The sequence below is a fragment of the Dermacentor variabilis genome, chromosome 6 (genome assembly GCF_050947875.1).
Source record: "Dermacentor variabilis isolate Ectoservices chromosome 6, ASM5094787v1, whole genome shotgun sequence".
Classification (NCBI taxonomy): Eukaryota; Metazoa; Arthropoda; class Arachnida; order Ixodida; family Ixodidae; genus Dermacentor; species Dermacentor variabilis.
In genome coordinates, this window is record NC_134573.1 from 158015568 (window position 1) to 158042186 (window position 26619).

Sequence of the window (26619 nt, forward strand, 5' to 3'; positions counted from 1 at the left end):
CAAAATAGAACCAACACCAAGAAACTAGCAAAGTCGAGGTTTCTCTACACTTGAGGTCAAACATGGATGGGGAGGGTGCGAAAACTAGCAAGATGTGGGAAATCACCTGAAGATCTTTCAATGTCTCCAGAAGCAGCAGTTCAAGATCCTTCTTTGGAAGCCAGGTGCTGTCTTGAACATTTCTAGCAGACACAATGTGAAGTGCACGTGTTATTCATCAGCTATGCACAAACATCTTGCACTGCCCAATACAACTAAGTTAACTACTGTATTTACTCGAGATAAAGCGCCGTCGATTGTAATGCGCACCTGATTTTCATGGCCATAGATGAAAAGGTGCAGTGCCCACTATTGTAACATGCACCATGTTTTTTAACATTCAAGAAATCATAAATGCAATTCCCATTATTCCTCACTTACCAGTTTTTCATGGTAAGAGAGATATAATACTGGCACTTCCCTCTAAAGTGGAAAAAAAGTTATTGTATCGAAGCTACAATAAACTGTGCATCACTCATTGTTGCTGATGGAGGCTTCGTAATCTCTGTCAACCGCCCAGAGCACTGCATTTTCAGTGCTGTCTATGGCACTTGAGACACAGATTCTTTAAAAGCATTGCAGATCATGGCAGCCTCACTGCAATGCCTAGAATAAACTGTAGTCTAATGAACTTGCAGAGTGATCAAAAAACCTACTGCTGCTCCAAGTAAGGTTTGGATAGGATTAAAGAAACTTTTAATGCCAATGATGATAGCTTGTCATTATTGTAGTTTTTGTTTTTATTCGAATCTAGCACATGTGTCATATTTTAGCAAATCTTGCAGGAAAAAAGTACACGCTAAAATAGAGTAAATACAGGATTTGTTTTCTCTTTCAAGAACGCAGGGCATCACTGAAAGTGATGCAACAGCATGCGCACACGTACAAGCACAGACACAAAAAAAAAAAGCATGCACAAGCCACAAACAATGAATTGCTACAATTCTACACAAACTATTTCCTGCATGGCACTTTATACCTTGTGCACTGTTTTTGTGGTTCTCCTGAACTGTATGGTGTTATCATTTTTAAGCTTTCTGGTATTATTAAGAATCACTTGTTGCAGATAACAATTCCAGTTCTTGAGCTGGATTACTCAGCGAGGTGGACATTCTTAGCATGAAAAATTGAAACACATATTCAACTAATTAAAATATCCCCTAATTCATTTCCTAATTAATTACTTCACAGCACATATCACAATTTACAAATTGTAGCTAGTTAGTTTGCAAGGTGTATCCATTTGCAATAAAATTTCAAATTAACACCAGTTTGGAGATATGCACCATCAAACTTTTCGTAAAAATCCACTGTTGTTTCACTTATTCTTTCAGCAAAATCTTCTTTCGTGCATTGAAACATGATGGTGTTAGGCTGCTGAGCACGAGGTCGCGGGATCGAATCCCGGCCACGGCGGCCGCATTTCGATGGGGGCGAAATGCAAAAACACCAGTGTACTTAGATTTAGGTGCACGTTAAAGAACCCCAGGTGGTCTAAATTTCCGGAGTCCTCCACTACGGCGTGCCTCATAATCAGAAAGTGGTTTTGGCACGTAAAACCCCATAATTAAAAAATTGAAACATGAAAGTAACTGGAATGTCCATGTATATTGTCAAGCACTTTGGGAAACAATATCTTGAAACTGTTGTCATTCTGGAGATTCATTTCAAGTGGACATGTCTTGCAAGCTCACCAATTACAAATTGAAAGTTGCAATATGTACTGTAAAGTAATTATTTAGGAAGTTAATTAGTGCTATTCTGTTAATTACTTGAACACGTGTTTCGATTTCTTGTGCTAGTAATGTCCACCTCTTCGAATAATCCAGCTCAATGGCAAGAATTACGTTACCTGCCACAGGCGATTTTCAAAAATTCTGGAAAACATAAAAATGACCACCCCGTATACCGACAAACTTGTATGTAGAACAGCAACACCTTGTCATTACACAAGTACAACAAAACATCATGTTCTTGTTTTTCTCTTGATATAGAGGCATAACAGAGTACTCCTGGGAGAAAAATGCTTAAAGCGCTGTTAGAAGTCTATGTTTGCAAGGCAAGAACACCCAGAAGTGCTTTCACACCGCTAACTCATATTCCTTCAGTGTATATATTTTGAGTAGGATGAAACAATGTTTCACATCTTATGGATGCTTTTAATGTGAACGCATTATATGCCCCATTAAGCGAAAATCCATTGGCGGCAGCAGCGTGGCCGATCGATGGTACCAAAAATGGCCGCTGGCGCAAAGAGTAAGAACATGTCAAAAATGCTCGGATTGATGTCAAATTTCTTAGGGAAGTTCCTGCAAACAAAGTAAATTAATGGCCTTGAAAAGAAAATTTGATACATTTCGGTCTGGGAGGGAATCGAACACGGGCCATCGGGGTGAGAGATAAGCACTCTGCAACGATGCCACGGCGACTCCGAGGTTCTGGCTCACTAAAGGTATGCCTAGTGTGTGCATCATTGCACATATGTCGCAGCCACCTCGGTGACTAAAAGTGTGTCCTAGTGCATGCTTCATTGTGCACACACTAGGACCAATGGGGAGGAGGTGGCGTCACATCTTGAGTGTATAAAAAGAGAATGCTGACCCCTGTACGTCACTTGCTTTTCAAATTTCATCAGTGCTGTGTCAACTGCAATGGTATATGGAGCCCACCTCAAGAGCGTATAAAATGAGCCAGTTTGTGGCCAATATATATGCAAACACATGCACACACCGAATCAGTTGAAAGAATTTCGACGCAGGTTGAAAACATCAATCGAAAGCACTTCACCAAAGAGACTCTAATGCTTTCGCATTCCCACATATGAACAGTGTGCCTCTGCCAAATTTTTAAAGCAGCTTTTACTGCAGAAGTGAACATTTCATTTTATGAAGAACTTCAGTTCTCCAAATGAGGGTTGGAAATAAGCTAGTGTTATGTTATCGACCAGCAACTGCACATGAGATGAGCTAGCTGGGTGATGTGGAATGAATGGTATGCTGCCTGTCATGCCCCGATTCAAATTCATTCTTACTATTAGTCTACGCTTGTGTTACCAGATGCTTCGTGTTAGTATATGCATTGTAAGAGAGTTCAGATGCTAGTGCACTTCATAAGTAATACTTGGGCCTCACTTATGAAATTACCACAACTTTTAGGAGCTCCCTGCAGCATGTGGCTACCATGAAATCAGGAGTACTAACCAGAATAGTTGAAGACAATCAGGCTTAAAAGGGAGAATTAGTGCCTAGATGACGCTATCACTGAACAACAAATAAACATTAATTGCATATTGGAACATTTGGGGAACATTTCAAAGGAGACCCGAGGGTTTTGTAGCTGCATGCACTGAAAGTCAGGCAACAACCCCCCCCCATCCCCCTCCCCCAGTATAGGTTAAGAAACTTACAACTTTTGTTCAGCTGCTGGTTCTGCCACTCCTCTTTTGATCATACGGGTTTCCAGGCGGTTCAGTTCTGCCAGATGAGTGACTGCATCCTTTAATGAAAAAAAAAAAAAAAACTTGTGGTACATAATGGCTGTGTTTATGCACTATAATTTGTCAGAAGTATCGGATACATTAAACACTCATCATGTGCATTAACTAGGTCTGTCAATATTATTTGAACAGCTGGATTTTCAAACTTTGCCAGGATTGCCAGGATTGCCAGGACAAATGGTTTCAATGTATTTTTAGCTAAATTTTTGACCACTCTAGAAAACATCGATGTCCAGCAAAATTGAGAATAGGGTTGGCACTAGCCTACCATTTAAAACTGTGGGATTTAATGTCCAAAAATGTGCAGCAGGTTATGAGGGTAGCAGTAGTGGACAGCTCATTAACTTTGACCTTCCGGAGTTCTTTAACGTGCACCCAATGCATAGTACATGAGTGTTTATGCATCCCATCAAAATGTGGGCACCGTGGCCGGGAATCAAACTTATGACCTCACGATCAGTTGCAGAATGTCATAGCCACTAAGCCGTTGCATTAAGTCACTGGCCTGCCATTATTATTCAACCTTTATTATGTCAAACCCTTAGGCCTAATGTTTGTTCATAGTTTTCACACGTTCTAACCTACTGTGCAAAACACAGGATGGAGGGTTAACAGAGGGTTCACAAGCAATTGTAAAACATATTCTTTAATCAGGCTCTTATTGAACAACTAACAGCTTTTACGCGTTAGTAGGGAAGAAGTTCGGGCATGTTGGTAGTTCAATCGTAAACTGGAATACATGGCGCAATAACGACACAAGGACGAAGCAGGAATACGGGACGAGTGCTCGTCCCGTGTTCTTGCTTCGTCCTTGTGTCGTTATTGCGCCATGTATTCCAGCTTACGATCTTAGGCGTACCAAACCACCTTAAAGCTTGTTCTGTAAACGTTCCATAGAACTTCAGTTGCTTTGCTACTAATCATCAGCACTAGCAGCAACCTCCCTGAAGAGCTCCAATTATCTGCGTCCTCATCATCTAAATTCACCCTGTACATGCAAATTCCTTAATCTTGTTGCTCCATCTAATTCTTACCACCCTTTAGAGCATTTCCCTTCTTTATTTTTTAATGCTTTAGCATTACGAGTGTCAAAGAGGAAAGAAGTGCATTTGTGTGAAGTGCTGGAAGCCGGTCACAGGGTTGAGGTATATATAATATATATAGTGTAACTGACAGTGTTCTATTCTGCACCACCGTCAGTTGCACTTCGCTCCTCAAAGAGCCACGAAGTGCATTGAGTTAGTTCCCAAACAACATTCTGCAATGTGAACACGGTTTAAATCATGGATTCGGGATCTCAAAGAGGTGCGATGTAATGCCCTAACACATTTTTCTTGCATTTACAGCTAAATTGACACCAAATTTCTATTCCACACATCCTATACCCTGCCCTTGACTCCTCTTCTTTTAATTCCCAGCTAGCATTTACTACCGCCTACCCACGTTTGTTTCCTTATCCACAGTGCCATCATTCTATCATCACCAGCCCATTATGTCCACTGCAGGATGAAGGCCTCTCCCTGCGATCTCCAATTACCCCTGTCCTGCGCCAACTGATTCTAACTGGTGCCTGCGAATTTCCTAATCTCATCACCCCACCTAGTCTTCTGTCATACACGACTGTGCTTCCTTTCTCTTGGTGCCCACTTTGTAACCCTAATGGTGCACTGGTTATTTAACCTACGCATTACACCACCTGCCCAGCCCCATTTATTTCTCTTAATGTTAATTAGAATCTCGGCTATTCCAGTTTTCTCTCTGATCTACACCACTCTCTTTCTGTCTCTTAACGTTATCCCAAACATTCTTTGTTCCATTGCTTCTTGCGTGGTCCTTAACTTGGTTTCAAGCTTCTTTATCAGTCTCCAACTTGCTGCCCCATATATTAGCACCAGTAAAATGCACTGATTGTGCACCTTTCGTTTCAATAATAATGCTAAGCTTCTAGTCAGGAGTTGACAACGTCTGCCATATGCGCTCCAACCCATTTTTATTCTTCTGTAAATTTCCTTCACATGATCAGGGTTCCCTGTGAGTAATTGTCCTTTGCAGACTCCTTCACAGACTCTAGAGGTTGACTGGCGATGATGAACTCATGTTCCCTTGCTCGGCTATTGATCATTACCTTTGTCTTCTGCATATTAATCTTCAGTCCCACTCTTACAGTCTCTCTCAATCCCCAATCATTTGTTGTAACTTGCCCCCGTGTTGCTGAACAGGAGAATGTTGTCCGCAAGGTGAAAGTTGCTGAGATATTCGGCATTCATCCTAACTCCTGCACCTTCCCAGTTTAATAGCTTGAATACTTCTTCCTAGCATGCAGTGAATAGCATTGGAGAGAGTGTTTCCTTGTCTGACATCTTTCTTTATAGGAATCTTGCTACTTTTCTTGTAGAGATTTGAAGTTGCTATGGAATCTCTGTAGATATTTTTCAATATATTTACGTAAGCCTCCTGTACTCCTTGATTACGTAATGCCTCTATGGCTGCTGGTATCTTTACTGAATCAAATGCCTTTTGGTAATCTGTGAAAGCCATATAGAGAGGCTGATTGTCCTCTGCAGATTTCTCGATTACCTGGCGGGAAACATGGATGTGATCTATTGTACAGTATCCCTTCTTGAAGCCTGCCTATTCTCTTGGTTAAGTGAAGTGTTGCCCTTATTCTATTAGAAATGATCTTTGTGAATATTTTATACAATACTGAAAGTAAGCTAATGGGTCTGTAATTTTTCAATTCTTTAATGCCTCCCTTTTTGTGGATTAGTATGATTTTGGCATTCTTCCATTTCTCTAGGACCCTTGAAGTTGATAGACAGTTCGTATAAAGGGCTGCCAGTTTTTCAAGCATTATGCCTTTTCCATCCTTGATTATTTTGACTGTTATTCCATCTTATCCTGCCACTTTTCCCCATTTCATGTCTTACAAGGCCCTTCTAACTTCATCGCTAGTTATAGTTCATTACTACTTCGAATGTAGGTATCATGGCTGCTCCGAGTACTGTACAGGTCAGTATTGAATTCTTCTGCTGCTTTTGCTATATCATCAAGATTGCCGATGATATTACCCTGCTTATATTTCAGTACACACAATTTGGTTTCTCCTGTGCTAAGTTTCCTTCTCACAGACTTCAGGCTGCATTCATTTTTTACTGCTTCCTCAGTCTTTCTCATGTTATAATTTCGCATATCCCTTATTTTCTCCTTGTTGATAAATTTTGACAGTTCCACGAATTCTATCTGATCTCTTGAGTTGGACATTTTAATTCTTTGTTGTTTCTTTATTAGGTCCTTTGTTACTTGGGAGAGCTTACCTACTGGTTACCTTGGTGCCTTACCTTCCACTTCAATTGCTGCTCTTGATGCCAGCCTTGTTACGGTTTCATTCATTACCTCTATGTCATCTTCATCTCTCTGTTCTAAGGCTGCATATTTATTTGCAAGTACCAGCCTGAATTAGTCTGGTTTTACCCTTACTGCGTCTAAGGTATCTTTTAGCATTACGCTTATTGTTTTTTATCCATCACTTGTACAGTTCTCAGCTTCTTGTTTTATCATTTACCAGCTAGTCATTTGTTGCAAATCACCAAATACTAAAAGAATTCGTGAAAGCTCTGCAAAATAGTGCACAATTTGTAACTACTGTAACTACTGTAACTGTTACAACTACTGTAAGATGTTAGCGTGTACATTTCTGAAAATCACAACGTAGAACAAATAGAGGCAGTTAGGGTGCTCAGAGCATATTAATGCAGATCACGGGTGCCAACGTTATACCCCAACTACATGGGGCACTGTCAATCATGATCAAGTCCGATTGGGATCGAATTTCTATTGCAATTGCGATTGGTACAGTCGACCCCAATCAGGCTTAATAGAGACTGAGAGTGTCTCGTGTGGCTGGGGCATCATTCATGCATTATAAAACAAAGTTGTGAATTTAATTTCATTTCTCACATGCAACACGGCGTAGTAGTGGGGCCTCGTCGTGTAGAAGAGGTAGTGAAACGGCCGTCCAGAATAGTCGAACTGTGCAGCTGCACATAAGCAAGGCATCACAACATTACAAGATGTGTTCAAACAGTGCTGCATGAAGCAATTTGGGCGCTTGAGGTATATTGTTACAGTGATAAAATATATATATATATATAAAATAGTTTGAACAGCAAAGTACTTCTGCAAGTTGATGCTATGAAAATGTGAGAAATGTGTAAGCCCCCTAGGCATGTATTACACATCCTGGCTGCTTCACTGCAGTAAATGGATGCTCCATGCTGGATCCAATTAGAAATATGAAAATTTTCTGAAAGGATGAAATTGTAAGAGTTGCCTTTGGACCTTCTTGATAGGACAGCTGTCAGCATGATAAACTTAACATAGGCAGTGCAGGCAATCACATGATTAGGAGTCTGCCTCACGAATTTGGAAAATGATATTTTAATTTGCTGCATACCTTTTGTGCAATCATGTCTCATACCACATGGATGAATATATGTAGAGCATCGTCTGTGCAACTACGCTGCTTTTAGCTGCATTTTCTTTCTCTTATATCATATGCCCTGCTCAATGCCATAGGTACTTTAGCCAATTGTACACAATATGAAAAAAACACTTAATCAAATTGCATGATACTGATATGTCGCCAGAAGACGACAATAATTAAGAGTGCATTTGAAGGAACTGGTGCTTTAGAGACGAGTGCGCCTCACAGATCGAACACCTCGCCGGTGCTTGCTCCGATGCCTGAACTGCCTGCTAGAATGTTCCTGGCTCCTCGAGTTCAATAAGTCTTCGGCAGCCAACCACGGCTGTAGAGACACAACAGATACGTAGTACAACACATACTGACAACAAATTTAATTATTCTTCTTTGGCATAATAGCATAGTGTGCAAAATAAAGCCACTAACCTTAGTATTGCATTCTTTGCTTCTGTGGTGCTACATTACAACGCGCCCAAAATTGTAGTTTCCAAAAAGTTGTCCTTACTGCGAGTACCTATTTCTGTGAGCTAACCTCCCAAGCAGTTAAAGATGCAGCACTAGAATTGTTTACAGACTTCCACATCGATACTAAAAGGGGCCCACTGTGTCCAAGCTGTAAAATGCTTGCTTGCAAATTATTTTCTGCGCTATCCCAAAGCTTCAAATTTCATAATACCAACAATCCACATTAATCGGAAACAAGGATTTTTTTTTTAACTAACCTTTTTCTCTTGGGAATACGTCTTCGGGAGGCTAGAAAAGAAAATTATCGAGATTTCGATAAATATAAAAGTTTAGTATTTTCACATGTAAACCGCAAAAAAGGCAAGCGCATTTACCTTCATTATTGGTCGAGCCTTGGGCTCATGTAGGCCTGAAGGCATCAAATACTGAATGGCTCTCTAAAAGAAACAAGAAGTTGACTGACGTTAGCTGAGATCTGTGAATTGCGAGTACGTATAACGGGCAACTCACGTCAATGTCATCCTGCGTCATTTCGTCGGCATCAACACCCATCATGTTTGCAAGATGCCGTTTCCCCAGGTCAAACTCATATTGCTCTTTCTTTATAAAATTATCTGAAAAACGCCACAAAGTAATGCGCGACATTCTTTAGGTTTGTACCTGAAGATTATTAAGACACGCTAGGATGTCACGAAAAGCCCGTTTCCAGGATAGCGATCGGGTTGAGATATAGAGGATACTTTAAGTTTCCAAAGTGCGCATCTTCGAAACTTCGGTAACGTTTTCTTTGATCAAAGAACGGTATTACCGTATGCCTTGGCTCGCTCCAAGTATGCTTTCATGGCTTTACTGATCTTCTGAACTTTAGAATCTGCTCGCAAATGCAGCTGGAGGATATCCGGAGAATCATTGCTGGTCGTGTTTTCTCCAGCGCTGGTAGCGCAGTAGCGTACCTAAAAGCGAAAACACGGATTGTACTGTAATGTACACCGCGGTTTCACGAAGAGTCGGTGTTACGAGCGATACGACTTCTAATATGCCACGCTAATACTTCGAACCCGGAAAAACGCTCATCTAAGCTTGGTACTTACATGAGTTAAAGGCGCGGACAGATGCGCGATTGAGCAGCAACTATTTAACTTAGAAATAAGTTGGAGGGTCCTAGCAGACTTCATCGCAGCCTCCATGCTATGCGTTTTCGCGTGGTTGTGGAGAAGACTGATTCAGCAAAGCCGCAGTGTGGCAAAACCAAAATAGCAGAGCTGTGTAAATTAATTACGTATAAAACTCACAATTTTATGTAGTAAAAATACAGTTTTAAAATAAATCGCTTTTTAGGTTGTGGTTTTTACGTAGAACGATGAAATTAGTCTTTGTCTGGTTTCGGTTTTGGCAGTGGTTTGGAGCGGTCTGCAGCTAGCACTTGCCATGGCATGGATTGGCTCAATGATTGGCTTGTCACCTCAATTATTTTTTCTTTCTTTTCTTGCGCGTGGTGCGGAAGAGGGGAGCCGGGTATTTTTTTATCACGTGGTTGTAAATTTTTCTCATTTCATAGAGCACCCTCGCTTGTTATTCGACAACGACACTTGCGATGGATGGCTTACCGGCTGGAAAACTTACCGGAGCTCAGAAGGAGGAGTTGATGGACCAGGTCAAGCAGCAAATCGCTGTGGCAAATGCTCAGGAGTTATTGCAGGTGACGATGAGGGGGCGCATGCTAACCTGTGTGTGCCGGCTGCGCGCGTATTGTGACAGAAGCAGGTTTTGTTAGACGTAGACTCGCTGAAACTTTTCAACAATCACTTGTGTTTCTTCTTGTTGGCTCGTAACATACGCCAGTTGTTGACCCAAACCTTTAAACACTGCCGCATGCGACACGTGCGAGGCGGCCGTTGTAGAGGTCATCTCGAGCGGTGCGCGTGGTCCTAGCTCGCGCTGACCGCAAAATTCCGAATCTCGTTTCAGAAAATGACTGAGAAGTGCTTTAAGAAGTGCATTTCCAAGCCCGGGACGTCTTTGGACAACTCTGAACAGGTGTGTTGGTGTTGAAACGTCGTTCTGCTCCCGAAAAATTTTGAGATGCGATTTGTTATTGAGGGCGTAGCTCAATAGGAAAACGCAGCGCGCGGTGACGGTTCTCAGTTGCACGATGCATGTTTGTTCCCAGTTACCTTTTAATGCTCCATTCGAAGACGTCATTATCTGTTCGTTTAAACCACGGAATTCTTGGCCCCGTTGTGTGCACATGCGTGCCATGTTTTGAAGGCTCATCTAGTCTCCCAAAGGGAGCGTTGGGACGATATAAAGGGACACTAGGCTCATCATCATCTAAGCCCCCTATTGGTAGTGATGGAAGGTCTCAACCTTGCAGCTTGTTTATTACAGTAATGGGTCTCATCGTTTTTATAGAAAGTGTTATGCTTGTCCATGTTCGCAATACCTACAGCTAATGAATACATTGTTGCATCAAAAAAAAGGAAAATAGACTTGGGAAGGAAGAGTACGAAACGACAGATTGAGTGCGTCGTTTCATACTCTTCCTTCCCAAGTCTTCATTTTACTTTTTTGGCACATCAATGTATTTATTAGATCCCAACCAACTCGCCCAGCAACAAGTTCTACTCACCTACAGCTAAGAAGCTGGGAATCAGACAGTTTTTTCAAATCAGCGAGCAACCTGTGTAGCTCTCTGTAAAATGTGTACTACTTAGTAACTGCATGTAATGTTATGGCGTAATTCACGGTTAATACATTTTTCTCTTTGATCTTTCAGAAATGTATATCCATGTGCATGGACCGTTACATGGACTCTTGGAACATAGTGTCAAGGTCCTACGGCAGCCGAATTGCAAGAGAAAGGGGTCAAATGTGACGTCTGGCTTGCAGTACGGGTTACACCAATCGTGTCGCTACATTACGAAGAATTGCAACTGACGTTGTATATATGAATATATGTACACAAATAGACAAGGAATGTTGGACTTGTAGATAACTGCTTTGGCGGCGGCGTTCCTTCATATATGAATGCAGATGAACGATTAAAACACCAGAATGCGTCACCACACAGTGGTACCTGTGATTGTTTAGTCACTAACACACCGCAATTGCTAGTGCAAAACTTTGTTTATGCCAGTTTTGCAAAGTTTGTTATAATGCATTGCTTTGTTAATATGCACCTTTTCACATTCGACCTGCCATGGTGGCTCACAGGCTATAACGTTCTGCTGAGTGTGAAGTTGCAGGTTCAAATCGCTGCTGTGCAGAATGCAAAACTTCGATGTCAAAATTCACCCAGAGCTCCCATCTAAGGCCTGTCTCATAGTTGCAGTGTTACTTTGGGACATTAAACCCACAATTGGATCACATCCACACATGAAAGCTGCTAGTGATATTTCAGGCTTTTCCATGAAATTGCACACTTTCTACTTTACACCTTGAATCCAGGTTTTCTGAAAGCTTTGTATTAAGAAATTGTCACTTAACTGTTCACTTTGCAGTACCAGAAATGATAGGCAAATAGCTACGATTACTTGGCAGTATAAACTTTAAATTGATGACAAATGTTTAACGCTTGGAAAAAATATATATATATATATATATATGTCAGATTCTCTCATGTGCACAAAGTGACTAATATCAGTTGCGGAAACTGAATGTACATGCGACCACTGCTTACCATTCGCATGATTAGAAAGAAAGCTAGGGAGCAGAGAGAATGTGGAACAAAGTCAAATCTTTTTAATGATAAGCACATCTCATTGATTAGGGTGTTCCATTCCTTAGTGTTAGATGAAACGTTTCAACATCTCCCTGCCTGAACTGCTGCAATGCAGCATGCCTGGCATGAGGCTTGTTTCATGTATTTTCAATGTCTCCATCGCCATCCTGAATCCGCGGCTTTGGTGGTGGAAGCGTCAGAAGCCTCCAGCTGACGGCGTCCCTTTTCTTGAGGTTCACTTCCACTTTGGTCCCAAGGTATTGCACCGAACTTTTCTCCACATCAATCACCTGTTGCATAGAAAAAATAGGACATGCAGTGCTTTCGTGAGTGTTGTTCCTAGTCAGCAATATGGCGACAGCCGCTGCATCCTGATGGAAGGTGGAATAAATAGAGGCCACATATTTAAGGGACACTAAAGGCAACTATTAAGGCAAGCTTAAGTGATAGGTCAATATACTTAGTGTTAGAACCGGCACATTTACTGATAACAGTGCATCTCTAAGCAACAAACAATGCAAATGTAGGACAGGATTGGTGCTGTCACCTATGAAATTCCAATACCAGCTCCCATAGTGTGACATGTCCCATACAATTTGTAAATAGGTAGTATATAGAAGCTAATGGTGGTCCATTTCAATGCACACGGAAAGACCCTGCCCAGTTTAACCATGTTCCTGCGGTACCTCTCCACGCCATTTTCACAATGTCTCATTAACTTCCCATTGCCACAATCAACAGAAGGTGTACATATACCTGCCAACTTTCCTGTATTTTTCATAAAGTTTATGAACTTGGGCTTGCTATACGATTTTAGGAGAAACGTATTCTGTTCTCAAAAAAGTAGGTCTCGATCTTCGCGCCCTTGTGTTTCCTTCTGGACGTGCTGCGCCACCTAGCAACAGGCGCATGAGGTCCCCCTCCTTTTGGGTGACCTTCACAATTGCACCAGTGTCATGCCAGTGCGTGCTAATACTGATAATTATTTCCTTGCTGCCTGCGGGCATTCATGGCATCGCACTGAGCGTTGGGCTGCTGTACTTGAGAAACTTGTGTGACGTGAGTTCAAATCTGCGAGCATGGGAAAAATATCACAGGCTTCTCTTTATTGAAGAGAACCTGGCATAAAGAATATAGACATGAAGTGGCTGAAGTAAGCTAACAATGCTGATTGCATTAAAGTGTGTGCTATTCCTCCTCCACCCGAGTGTTGTGTCCGCTGGATTTAATGAATTTTAATGTTCACAGGTTGGAAGGCGTGCATAAAGTCAGCAATATGCATTAACCTTTTTATTGAGTGGATGTTCTTTGGCCTGGCTAAAGTAAAAAGGCAAAAACATGAGTTGTGCCACACCAGAACAGCTTATTGTGGCTCCACCACTGCTAGTGGTATTAGGCACCCACTCTGTGAAGGCCTCTGACACGAAGCTGGTATAGTAACAAAGAATGACCTCCACAAGTGCTGGCAAAGAACAAGCTTGCTCTTTTCTCTGCAATGGGATAGTAATCTCTTAGAATAAAAAAGCAAAAGGAAACATTGCACGGTAAATTCGGGTGGTCGATCTAGTTATCCAGATACGAGTCAGGGAAAGCATAGGCCAACTGAACAGTAGGTCACTTTCCGAAGCAGTGAGAGGGAATGAAGCAAGGGCCGAGGGAAACTTTTGGTGATGCCTGAGTGAATGCTGCCACACTACACAGCATTATAGCATCCCAGCAAACGAGAGCGCAAGCCCGACAAAAAATGGTGGGCCACAACTGACCGTCACTTGCAAGATAAGCCCTATGCCAGCACAGTAAGTTTTCTGCATTATAAAGTGCTGCCACCGCTTGCCTCTAGACTCAACACCAATTAAGTAAATCCTGGGGCTCTAAGTGCCAAAACTAAAATCTGATTATGAGGCGCGTCGTAGTGGAGGAATCCGTATTAAATTTGACTACCTGGAGTTTTTTTAACGTGCAACCAAAGCACGATACACAGTAGATGCAAAAGAAGAACAGAAGGTGCTGCTAACATATGTAAATGTCGCCGCATCAACATCGTCGACATGAGGCACACAAAGCACAGCCCAATTATGAAACCACTTAAACAGCCTGAGCCCACACAAACAAAAGTGCCGATGGAAGCTGCATAGCGCTCACACGACCAGAAACTGGCCAGATCTTGCAATTGCTCTGTCATCGTCAGTGGGAGAATTTCTGAGCGCGCCAAGTTAGAGTTGACTAATTTGAAAGAACCATACGAATGTAGTCGAAGCTCCCTTTTTATGACCACCAACGTATGATGACTAGCTCTGGAGCACTCCAAAAGACCACTTGAATTTGCCATAACAGTGTACACTGATTCATTGTTTGCCTCTAGTGTCCCTTTAAGAACCTCAGGTGGTGAAAATTAATCTACAGCCCTCTATCATAGCAGGTTCCATAGCTCTGGCGGAAACATTGGGACAAAATCCTAGCAGTGAATAGTATCATGAAATAGTCAATGCCAATGATATGTTTGTATTCTTTTATATAATGATAACTGACATCCAATTTCTAGATAATAGATATTACAACTACCTTATCTTTGGGACAAGTGTTATGAGGTACAGTAGCACATGATCTCAAACAAGTGCAGCTCGGGTATGCTGCCTCTAAAAACTTTAGGGTGCAGTGGTATTGTGGAAAATTGATGTATCTTCACGAATGTCACTGGTTCCAGTTGTCACGCAACTGTCTGTCGCCAGCAATACCTTGCAGTGCAGTAGTTTAAGTGGGTAAAAAAAAAGTGTTCAAGTGTTCATGACTTACTCCATGAAGTACCATCACTTGGTCGAAGACGGCACGGTCTTCCCCGAAGGTGATGTGCAGGTGCAACTTGACCGGGTTTGCCTCCACGCATGATTCATCGGGTATGGGCATCTTGGTAAAAATGCTGATTACCACCGAGTTTCCTGTCTGGTACCAGTCGTAACGGCATGACGTCTGTGCTTCCGTAGTTTTCTGCAAAGGTGAAAGGTCACCTAAGCATCTCATAAAAACAAACAAAAACACGGGCGAGAGGAGCACTACTGCTAGCAACACCTTCGGACTCTGTATTTAACTACAACATGAACATGTCAAACATGAACAAATGCTTCTGATTAAAGGAAACAAAATGTACAATGGTATTAATGAAGACTGCCTCTACACCAGCAGCTACCCAAGGCAGTGCCGGTAGCCGCAGTATTACTAATATTCTGTTTGACATGAAATCACGGTCGCAAGGTGCTGCCGGCAGTGCTGCTGCTCATGCCATTTTCCAGTACACAGTAAAGGGCAGTACATACAGGGGCAAGTTCAAATTTATCTGTGAAATGGAATTTCCATAAAAAATCACTGTGTGTGCTCATAAATAACGCAACCACAATTACAACGCGAAGGGGGACTTTCGGTCTCTGAAAAATAAACATTACGATTACATGTGTCACAAACTCAAATATAATGCAAGACTTGTTCTGAAGCTGAAAATTTCTATAAAAAACTTGTGTTGTATTGGTGTAAGTACAGCACTAGAGGGAACTGTAGCACTACTCGTTCAGCTACTGCGGGAACGGTGGGTAAATACATGGATTTGTCTAGCCTCAGTGCTTGTGGCATTGTTTATTACACTTTACCTTTCTAAATTTCCAAGCAATCATGCTTTTGAAAATGCAGCTAGGCAATAAGTCCCACACACATTACTGACAATGGTCAACCTGCAAAGTTGCACAGCAGCATGGAGCCGGAAAGATGCAAGTTTAGGCAAATCCGTGTACAACGCATCATTCCAATCATGGCTGAGTTGCCATATCTGCAGCTCCTGTAAACACTAGCAGCAGAGTTTCCTTTAATATTCTTCCTACGAAACTATAGGCTGGACTATAGACTGGACTGGAAAAAGGCACGATAGACTGGGAAAAAAAATAAATAAAAATAAAAGCAAGGAGGGCAACACAGCACCGGTATTGAACAAACTGAACTCTAATTCAACTAGCTCTACTTCGTAAACTTGGGAGATTCCCCTTCTTGGCTGTTCACACTCTGTGCTACCAGGCAACTTACGTTGTACCAAGGACTTGCTGGGCAGAAGCAAGTTCTTGTACTTACTGTTGTCGCTGCAATTTACATGCCGTAATTTAAAATTTATTATTTTACAAAAGAAGACGTACTTTAAAGTCTCTCACCTTTTTTATCCACAAGTGGTTGCCTGATGTGCAACCTTGCTGTTCCAGGAAGTTGGCAAAGTCTGATGTCTTACGTTGGCAACAAGTCCAGTACTTCATCCTGTAGTTTTTTTAGAAAGCAGGGGTTGTAAACTACAAGTGAAATAATTGCAGGTGGCAAACTAGTGTTCACATATGAATTGCCCAGTGAAAAATTTAGCGGCATACAAAGGTAGATGAAAAAAAAACTTGCCCCTCGTGAAATATTGGAAAGCCTTCATGGTAGAAGCATGTGTCCAGGTTGCTTTGTTCACCTTGGTATGTCTGAAAAGGGAACAGGCAGAAGTAATTTTGAACATGACGATGACTAAATCCAAAGGACACTAGAGGTGTTGGAAATGTTTGCAGGTGCAGGGAGCATGCTGCATTTCTTTCACAAAATATTAATATTTGCTGTGGAAATAGTGAAATTAGGCCAGATACCAATACAGCAGGAGGTGCCATTCATATAGCACAGTTCTTTAAAAGAAAGAATATTGCTTCAACACGCCTTGCATGGTCATGAAACTAATACAGTTAAATTGTGCCAGCAGGCATGTCACTGCATAAAACTACTGGAACGCTTTCATGCTTTTTTTTCATTGAGCGCATACTTTATAAAGAAATATAATACACAAACCATAATGGTCAACAGAGCCAATGATGCACCCACCTGCCATAATATATTTGTTAAACTATCGACAAAAGGGACAGCCCAAGGGCCTTGCTTGTTCAGCATATCTTGGGAAAGAGCATAACTTTGAGACATTTGAGATTTATCCACCACTCGTAATGTGTTGTTGAAATGAAGGCATTTTCTACACCACGCAATCTTCAAGTAACGTTGGCTCACCGTTGTCAAAGACAGCTGTTATGTGATGTACTATGGCCACAGAATGAAAGGTAACTGGGAAACTAATATAGAACTGGAGAGCCCTTCTAATGCAAATAAAGGTATGCATATTAGTTCACCCTACATTGATGCAATTTATTCTGAGTAATGTACTACAGCATCATATTAAGTGAACTGTGCTGTACTCTGAAGGCAGCAGAATATTGTTCTGCTATCATCCTCACTGGCTGATGCACCCATTTACTTCAGAAAGAAAGAAAATAGATGTGTCCTTCCTTCAGAAGCTGCTGATCAGGGAGTGTGAAATGGTCCACTTCATGATGACTTCACTTAATAATAGCGGCAACAGGTGATAGGAAGGTTGGAAGAGAAAACAAGAGGAAGTGCCACTACCTTTAAATGTATATTAGCCGAGACAAAACCACAGTGTACTCCACTTTCCCATCATTACTGCAACATAAGGCATTACTACTGCCAATACTGCTGCCAGCCATTACTACTACAATAAGGAACTCACCTGCCGGCAGCCAGCATTCTTGCACGATGTGCCGACTGTCACAACACTGTCAGCTGGAAAGTTAAGCATGCATCACTTGAAGTAACTCTCAATGGGCAGGGAAATTAAAATTTTGCTGAAGCCTTTGCATTCATCAAATCTTAGAAATCTGCAATAACAGTAGTGCCACATGTTCAATCTCTTTTGCACTTAATGAGCTTCACATACATATTGGGCAGCTGACAGTTCCAGCAAATGAAGTCCAATTGCTCATTATAAATAACTGGCTACAACTGTACAAGTCATGAAACGTTGTTTAAACAAAACAAAAAGTTGTTTAAAGGGGCCCTCACCAGGTCTGGCCATTTTGAGCTGACAAGCGCCATGCATACAATCTGTGCTAACGATTGTGTCTGCTGAGTACTACATCGCTACGTGCCACAGAGATGAAATTTCAAACTGAACACACACTGACGCTGCGCTCCAAGCAGGAGGGATGGCGTATACGTGCTAGTGTGCCTACAAACATGTGTCTTTGCTGTGATGTCACTCTTAGTGACTTGTGACTTCGATAATTATTCAAGGCAGCATGTATTGTTTGTGCAGTCTGTTGCATCGATAAGACGAGTTAAGGCTTAGAGAAATAATAAAACACACAACCCAAATGTCTGTGTGTATTTGTTTTACTTCGCTCGGCAGAAAGAGAGATGTACTTCCGTTTCGTCTGCTTGTTCCCACGTCGTGCAGTCATGCGTGCTAACACCGAAGCGATAACCATTTTCTATCGTGTTCCAGGGCACGATCATGCTCCGTGATCCACTTGTGTCGGCTTCAGTGTTCGTGTAGCAGTGACTTATACTGCTAGTCAGGTGTTCTCGTGCACAGCGCGCACAATCGTACGCTGCCTATTCTGCGCTGCGCGAAACACGACAAACACGACAGCTCGCGCGTAACACTGTCAACAGAAGTGCGCTGCGCAGCAAAAAAGCAAGGGAAAAGAAACGAAGGTGGGGCCCATGATGTATGCATCACACGATCCTCGTGGTCTGGTATGGGAGAACACAGGGAAGGAACTTCACTTGCGGAGGCTAGACAGGGCAAGTACAGTATAATGTCTCTTGGCAGTGGCACTTGCTCCTGAAATCATGGGTTCACGGCACTGAAATATTTCTATCTCGGCTATTAACGAATTGTGGCTGAATGCTCTTTAGAGGGCACGTAACAACTTCCAGCGTATAACCAATGTTTGCTATGGGGCCTGGTGAGGGGTATTTTAAACCACACAAGAAATGTGGACGGGATACATAACATGCAATGCTCAACAATGCAATACCTGTGGTATCACATGTTACACCTCAAGTTCACAACATCCTCTAGGAAATAATTGATTATTCTAGCAGGGGGCATGTAGTAAACAAAAAAGTATGTGGGGTGGGGGTGGGGTGGAGGCAGATCTTAGCACATTGTGCAGCAATATGATGCTTTTATTGCCATTAAGGCATAGGCATGTTTTAAGCTGATAATGTAGAAAAGCTAGTAAAACACACCGAGGATCACAGTGTTAAAGTTGGACATGCCGGACAACCCATTTGTTTTGTCACAGCAAAGCACTTGAAACCATGACTGCACACACTAGGCCACGACATCAACTTTCACTATTCTTTTTGTGTTGGACTCAAGGCAATACAAAGAATCCTCTAATGTGGAATTACTCAGAGCAGTAAAGATAATGGCAAAACCATTCTTTGAACCCTTTCAGGGCCAATGACGTAAATATACGGCACCGCGAGCAAGTCCAAAATGGCCGATGCCGTATATTTACGGTGCCGTCTCTACGTTTAAAAAGCGCGCCAATTTCCTAATTTTTTCTTTCTTGGCAGGTGCTGCCACTATGTGGGAATACAGGGAATTTTTTTCTCACACCTCCCTCTCTCGGTTTTAGTTGCATGGTTTGTTTTAAGAGTTAGTTTGCTCCGGCGTGTCTATATACTGCCGCTCGCGCATTGGCACGCGCGCAGGCGGGCGACGGTTTGGGTTTTGTTCCGTGAGCCGTTTTGGCTTCTTGTGCTTGCAAAACTGATGGCTATCTCATCACTAATTGCTCAAAGGGCCACCACCTGTTTCTCGCTCATTTAGTGCTCACACGGGTGAGCATAGGAAGGATGCCGCCATGCATGCATTTCCTTTTCTTTTTTGGGAGGGTAGACTCGCAATATCTAATTGCCTCTGGTTGGCTGTAAGATTAGTGCAAGTTTGTCATACGTTTTGCTTTTCTGACACACACACAACCACAGTTTTCTTGGGTGCGCTCACCTACACAGTTCAATTAGGCTATGGTCATAAATATTAGTGTAAGAGCAGGGACATTTGAGACTTGCTAAATATTCTTGTGTGCATATATTCTAAGCTTTGAACTATAACAATGGATCAAATTTTTCATTCTTATAAGTTTATTTCTTTTTTATTGTTGTTATTCATGAATAAAGAGTACATATATACCAATGCAAAATATCTTTTTCTCACTTTACGGTCACCCTAGAAAATTTTTTTTCAAGATAGGTCCCTCCAAAGAATTGGAAAGGGTTAAGAAGGACGATACAAGCCTCATGTTCTTGCATGTGTGAATGCCATGACCAAGGAAATCCTTCAACAATGCAACAATGAACACAGATACACACTTCTGATGATCCCTCCCAAGTGCTGTGTGTGTGTGGAAAACGCTTACCATCAGTTTCGGGGGCATCAGCTTTTTTCTCCAGGGAAAGTTTACTCAGAAGAGGAGTGAGGCTTGACCCAACAGAACTTCGTAGCCGTACAAGTGGGTCATTCTCATCAGGTCTAATGATTGGAGTTATCTGTGCACGCTGTGGCGGTTTCTGCTTGGCAGCCTGAAACGTCACCAAAAAAGTCAGTTGAGCCATGTAGAACTATGGGCCGAGGGCACATGGATGGTGCTAGCATGCAGGACTCATCATCAATCTATTCTTATGTGCGCTGCGAGATAAAAACCTCTCCCTGCGATCTCCAAGTAACCCTGTCCTATGCCAACTGATTCCAACTTGAACCTGCAAATTTCATAATTTCATCACTCCACCTAATCTTCTGCTGCCCTTGACTGCGCTTCCATTCTCTTGGCACCCTATTCTGTAACTAACAGTCCGCCGGTTATCCATCCTATGTATTACATGGCCTGCCCAGCTCCATTTTTTTTCTCTGAATGTCAATTAGGATATTGGCTTTGCCTCTTTGCTCTCTTATCCACCCCACTCTCTTCCTGTCTTTTTAAGGTTACACCTAAAATTTTTCGTTCCGTCACTCTTTGTGCGGTCCTCGACTTGTTCTTGAGCTTCCTTGTCAAGTTCCAAATTTATGTCCCAAATGTTAGCACCAGTAGAGTGCAGTGATTGTCCGCTTTCAATGATAGCTGTAAGCTCCCAGTCAGGATCTGGCAATGCCTGCCATATGCACTCCAACCCATTTTTATTCTCGTGTAAATTTCCTTCTCATGATCAGGGCTCCCTGTGAATAATTGACCTAGATAAACATACTCCTTCACAGACTCTAGAGGCTAACTGGTGATCTTGAAACCTTGTTCCCTTGCCAGGCTATTGAACATAATCTTTGTCTACTCCATATTATACTTCAACCCTACTCTCACACTTTGTTAAGGTCCTCAATTTGTTGTAATTCGTCTTCAGTGTTGCTGAACAGGACAATGTCATCTGCAAACCAAAGGTTGCAGAGATTTTTGTTGTTGATCCTCACTCCTAAGCTTTTCCAGTTTAATAAATTGAATACTTCCAAGCGTGCAGTAAATAGCACTGGAGACATTGTGTCGCTTTGCCTGACCCCCTTTCTTGATAGGCTACTTTCTACTTGTGAAGAATCAAGGTAGCTGTGGAATCTTTGTAGATAGTTCCAAAGATATTCACATACGCCTCCTGCACTCCTTGATTACGTAATGCCTCTATGACTGCTGGTATCTCTACTAAATCAAATGCCTTTTCATAATCTATGAAAGCCATATAGTTTGATTGCACTCTGCAGATTTATCGATTACCTGATTGATGACATGGATGTAATCCATTGTAGAATATCCCGTCCTGAAGCCAGCCTGTTCTCTTGGTTTACTGATGTCAAGTGTTGCCCTCATTCTATTGGAAGTTATCTTGGTGAATATTTTATACAATACTGAAAGCAAGCTAACAGCCTATAATTTTACAATTCTTTAACATCTCCCTTCTTGTGGATTAGTATAATGGTGGCATTCTTCCAGTTCTCTGGTACATTTGAAGTCGTGAAGTTTTGCGTATGAAGGGTCGCAAGCTTTTCAAGCATGACATCTCTATCTTTTTCTCGGGCCATGTCTTGCAAGGCCCTCCTAACTTCATCGCTAGTTATAGGAGTCTCTGTAACCTGTTCATTACTACTTCAAATGGAGGTATTGTGGCTGCTCCGAGTACTGTACAGATCAGTATTGAATTCTTCCGCTGCTTTTACTATATCTTCAAGATTGCTCATGGTATTACCCTGCTTACCTTTCAGTGCATACGTCTTGGTTTGTCCTATGTCAAGTTTCATTCTCAATATCATGCTGCATCCATTTCTTCCTGCTTCCTAAGTCTTTCTCGTGTTACAATTTCAAATATCCCTTATTTTCTCCTTGATAAGTTTTGACAGCTCCGCAAATTCTACCTAATCTCTTGAGTTGGGCACTTTCATTTTTTGTCGTTCCTTTATTAGGTGCTTTGTTACTTTGGAGAACTTACCTACTGGTTGCCGTGGTGCCTTACCTCCCACTTCGATTGCTGCTTCTGAAGCCAGCCTAGTCATGGTATCATTCATTACCTCTATGCCATCTTCATCTGTTCTAAGGCTGCTTATATGTTTGCAAGCAACAGCCTAAATTGGTCTGCTTTTACCATTACTGCATCTAGGCTGGCCTATTTCTTCTTGACTAATTTTACTCTTTCTTTCTTTATATTGAGGGAAATCCTAGACCTCACTAACCTATGACCACTGCACTTTACCCTGCCTAACCCTTCTACATCCTGCACTATGCTGGGATAGGCAGAGAGTATTAAGTCTATTTCACCTCTTGTTTCTCTATTGGGGATTTTCCAGGTCCACTTCCTGTTGCTACACTTTCTGAAGAAGGTATTTCCGTGAATTCCTAGAATCAATGCTGTAGCTGCCAATTGTTTGTTCACCAGCCTGCTTTTTGCCCACTTTTGCACTGAAGTCGCCCATGACCACAATATATTGAGTTTGGACTTTTCTCATTGTTAATTGAATATCTTCGTAAAACTTCTATTTTTTCATCATTGTGACTGGAGGTTGGAGAGTAGGCTTGTACTACCTTTATTCTATACCTCCTATTCAGTTTTATTACGACTGCTGCTACCCTCTCATTTATACTGTAGAATTCATCAATGTTGCCCGCTTTGTGCTTATGGATTGGAAACCCTACTCATATTGTCTCTTATCTGGAAGTCCTCTGTAGCAGAGGACGTGGCCGTGAGTCAACATTGTATAAGCCTCACCAGGTTTTCTAACCTCACTAAGGCCAATATCCTATGCAATGCCCGATAATTCCTCAATGAGTCCTACTAAGCTAGCTTCACTCAAGAGGATTTGTGTGTTGAGTGTTGCCAGGTTCAGTTTCCAGTGGCGGCCTGACCAGATCCAGAGACTCTTAGCACTCTCTGCCGCGTCGCATGTCTGACCGCTGCCTTTGTGAGGTGCTCTGCAGCCGCTGGGGACTGAGGGCCATGGGTTCAGTTCACCAGGGAGGCCAATTCCTGTTCTGGTGAAGGAATGTCTTTGTTGAAGCTTAGTGAGCCTTCCTAATTTGGTTGCACCTGGACTAGCACAGCTCCACTGGCTCTCTGCATTTTTTTTTGGTCGGTGTCAGGCGCCACTCCAAGCCTGATTACTTGCGAAGAAAATAGCTTATGTGTATGCTGAAATATCCTTATGTCGCCACACCCACAAATTCCAGAAATGTGTATTAAAAAAAAAAAAAGAAGAAAGGAGGGAGGTGCATGTGCCCTTTCCTGACAATGCAGCTGCATTGCACAAAGTGGATATCTGAACTATTCACAACAGAAGACGAACCAACATCACTCAGCGTTCACAGGCAATCTTCCTCCCATGAGCTGACATGGCCCCATGATGTCTAACTATAGTTGGGTACAACTTTTGTAGGAAGCGGCATTTGCCCCTCAAAGGCGGATGCACGTGACCCTCTACCAAAGGCGCACACTCTAGTCTGTTGTTATGAGCTGGACGGCCGGTGACCCTGCCGACAGAGAAAATGGCAGCCCACGCATTGAAATGGGCCAAGTCGTGTCAGTGGGACTATTTCTCTGGTCGCAGAGGCAATCAGCCGCTGCGCTTTGGTCATCTGGGTGTGCCTCTCCTGCCTTCTTAAGTTGTACCCGACTATACTAGTGTATACGTGGCATGACATTGCTGATGGCCGAGCCTATAGAAATATAAAGTATAACCAATAATTGCAAGGCATTATAATTGTTCTCTGCGACAGAGAACTGCGACAGAAAATATGGTCTGTTTGCATGTCACCCCGTCAGTTATTAGCATTAACTGCTTTAAGTATTTATTTAAACAAAGGAAGTTTTACACAAGTGATAGGTCTCATGAAGAGTGGTAATCGCTTAGGATATTATGATACGCAAAGTGGAGCACCTGGATAGAAACAGCAGATAAACATGCAAGAAGATTAAATGTCTTCAGTATGTGAGAGATCATGTTGAGATTGAAAGATAATATACAGCCGATTGTATGCTACAAGACCCATCATCAAGCTATGTTACTATAATTAGTAGTGCAAAAAGAGATGCCCACAAGAAACACAAACAATGTATGCAATGCCTCACTGTAGTTGTCCTTTGTCTGTTTTTCCATGCTTCTCACTATTCACTAGCTTGAACCGTGATTCTGCAATTTGCTCTTTTAAAATGATCACATAAATGTCACAACTGCTTAAGACAAAATGGTTAGTTACAAAAGTTACAACAATAATTCACCTCTATGACACAGCTGTACTTATCAGCATTGTTGGCATTATGAAAAATAAACTACCTCAAGTTGAGCCTCAAGTTCAGGATCAATTTTCCTTTCTGGTTTTGGAGATTCTGGTGGTTTCTTGTCTTGATGGTAGGATTTAGCACAACCCTGAAAGCAAAATGCTCTTTATTAAAGAAAACCACACAATTTATACAAAAAGCAAGTGCATTAATGCTACATCGCTCAATGAATTCCTTGAACATCAGCTGTTTGGCTACCAGACAGTCGCAGTGACCTATGGACCCTGGTCACTTCCACAAAGTTATGACAGGTCACAGATCACTGAACCCAAGTATAAGGCTACGACAGGACCACAAATACAGATGAACGATTCATAAACAAAGATTTATCCGAAACAGAGAGGGCAAACATGAGTCCAGGAAATATCCAGAAGGCTAAACAGTCCACAACTCACGTAATCACTACTTTTAAGAAATAATTAAATTTCGTATGCCATAAATGTGACGTTTATAAATAATGTACTACAATAACAAATAAATAGTTGGCTTCACTCCCATAACACTGCAATTACCACACTGATATAAATACAAAAGCACTTCACCTTTATGTTTAAAAATTCTGTGAAATCTGTGGTCTTGGCTTTGCAGCACGACCAACTTTTGTAGGCATCGTGAAACACGGGCTTTCCTGGATGATGTGTGCAGGCATCTGTGGTGGTAGAGAAGCGTCAGGAAATCAGTTTCAACATTTTGCGAAAAAAGGCAAGTGTAACACGAGTAGGACAGTAGGCGTTACAACCTATGGCAGTGTGTCAGAACAGTTTCAATCAGTAATGGCATAAACACACACGAACGGGTTGATGCATTATTCGATGCCAGTGAACATTGCAAGCGTCTCACCAGGCGCATTCTCGTCGGGGTCGAATTTCTTGAGGCACCCTTTGTTGTAGCACTGCAGCAAGGTTTTTGGCATGACTCGCGGATTGCGCAATGGTCCAAACTAGAGACGCAAATGAGAATTGCAGAAGTCACGATTAAACGCCGGTATTTTATACCCATGGCGCAAATGAAACTACCAAGTTTTCAAAAAATTCACAAATGACATGAGACACGAGATTAGTTCGGCGTTCCGCTATTCAATGCGCAAGCACTTGCCCGTCTACCTAATAATCCCAGAGACGCCTTCAGCGGCGTTACTACCACGCGGAATATTCATCGCGGCGAAACATATACCAATTAAAGTACAGTAAATAAACTGTCGATTAACAGTGCACAGTCTAGGTGTCTTGCGTTATCCTTCGAGGGAACTTTCTAGAATAAGGCACCGACATACAGCGAGAAAATTCATTCAAGCACTTATGCCGCAGATCGCGGGCCATGCGCCAAGATTATTCGCATGACAACAATTCGCGTAAATCTCGTTCCTACCTACGGTTAACATGAGTAACTGAGCATGAATAACTGACACAAAGCGTGCGCTTACCGACAAACTTTGGGAACCACAGTAGCCGTCAGCGAGCGCCCAGTGAGCACGTTTTTGGTCGATTTCGCCGTCGCCGAAAGAAAAACAGAACAACCGGGCGTGACGTAACGAGGATGATGCGCCGCTACTATGGTGTATGGAATGAGGCAGTGTTTCGTCCGCACCGAAAAACAATGGGAGAACCGGGGGACGCTTCCGCAATGACGCCACCAGAAGGGCGCTGCGATCGATTGGCGTGCTTAGCGCGCAAAATTTAAACATGTTGCGCAAAACTTTTTGCATTTATAAACTAAAACACTCTGAAAACACAACTGAAATTCTTATAATTT

The 26619-nt window shown here is 42.2% G+C and overlaps 3 protein-coding genes across 3 annotated transcripts in view; 1 reads left to right on the forward strand and 2 right to left on the reverse strand.

The window, feature by feature from the left end:
- Window positions 1-9719, reverse strand: part of mRpS9 (mitochondrial ribosomal protein S9) — a 28394-nt gene extending 18675 nt beyond the window's left edge. The window contains exons 1-8 of the mRNA XM_075696392.1: window positions 9575-9719; window positions 9292-9436; window positions 8994-9097; window positions 8858-8920; window positions 8741-8771; window positions 7493-7572; window positions 3446-3534; window positions 107-182 (exon numbers count right to left, since the gene is read on the reverse strand). Of these exons, the coding sequence (XP_075552507.1) occupies window positions 107-182; window positions 3446-3534; window positions 7493-7572; window positions 8741-8771; window positions 8858-8920; window positions 8994-9097; window positions 9292-9436; window positions 9575-9670 (684 nt within the window). The 5' untranslated portion in view covers window positions 9671-9719. The remainder of the gene's footprint in view (window positions 1-106; window positions 183-3445; window positions 3535-7492; window positions 7573-8740; window positions 8772-8857; window positions 8921-8993; window positions 9098-9291; window positions 9437-9574) is intronic.
- Window positions 9720-9961: 242 nt separating this feature from the next.
- Window positions 9962-11548, forward strand: LOC142585556 (mitochondrial import inner membrane translocase subunit Tim13-B). The gene is made up of 3 exons (XM_075696394.1): window positions 9962-10182; window positions 10452-10520; window positions 11260-11548. Exons 1-3 carry the CDS (start codon window positions 10078-10080, stop codon window positions 11356-11358), a joined length of 273 nt encoding a protein of 90 aa, XP_075552509.1. The 5' UTR covers window positions 9962-10077; the 3' UTR covers window positions 11359-11548.
- A 654-nt stretch (window positions 11549-12202) lies between these two features.
- mora (cysteine and histidine rich domain containing protein) lies at window positions 12203-26431 on the reverse strand. The gene is made up of 10 exons (XM_075696393.1): window positions 26291-26431; window positions 25708-25807; window positions 25410-25516; window positions 24863-24955; window positions 20484-20646; window positions 17780-17832; window positions 16624-16694; window positions 16392-16491; window positions 14998-15189; window positions 12203-12494 (listed from the first exon to the last, which is right to left on the reverse strand). The coding sequence occupies exons 2-10, from the start codon at window positions 25778-25780 to the stop codon at window positions 12342-12344; spliced, it is 1005 nt and encodes a 334-aa protein (XP_075552508.1). The 5' UTR covers window positions 25781-25807; window positions 26291-26431; the 3' UTR covers window positions 12203-12341.
- Window positions 26432-26619: the final 188 nt, after the last annotated feature.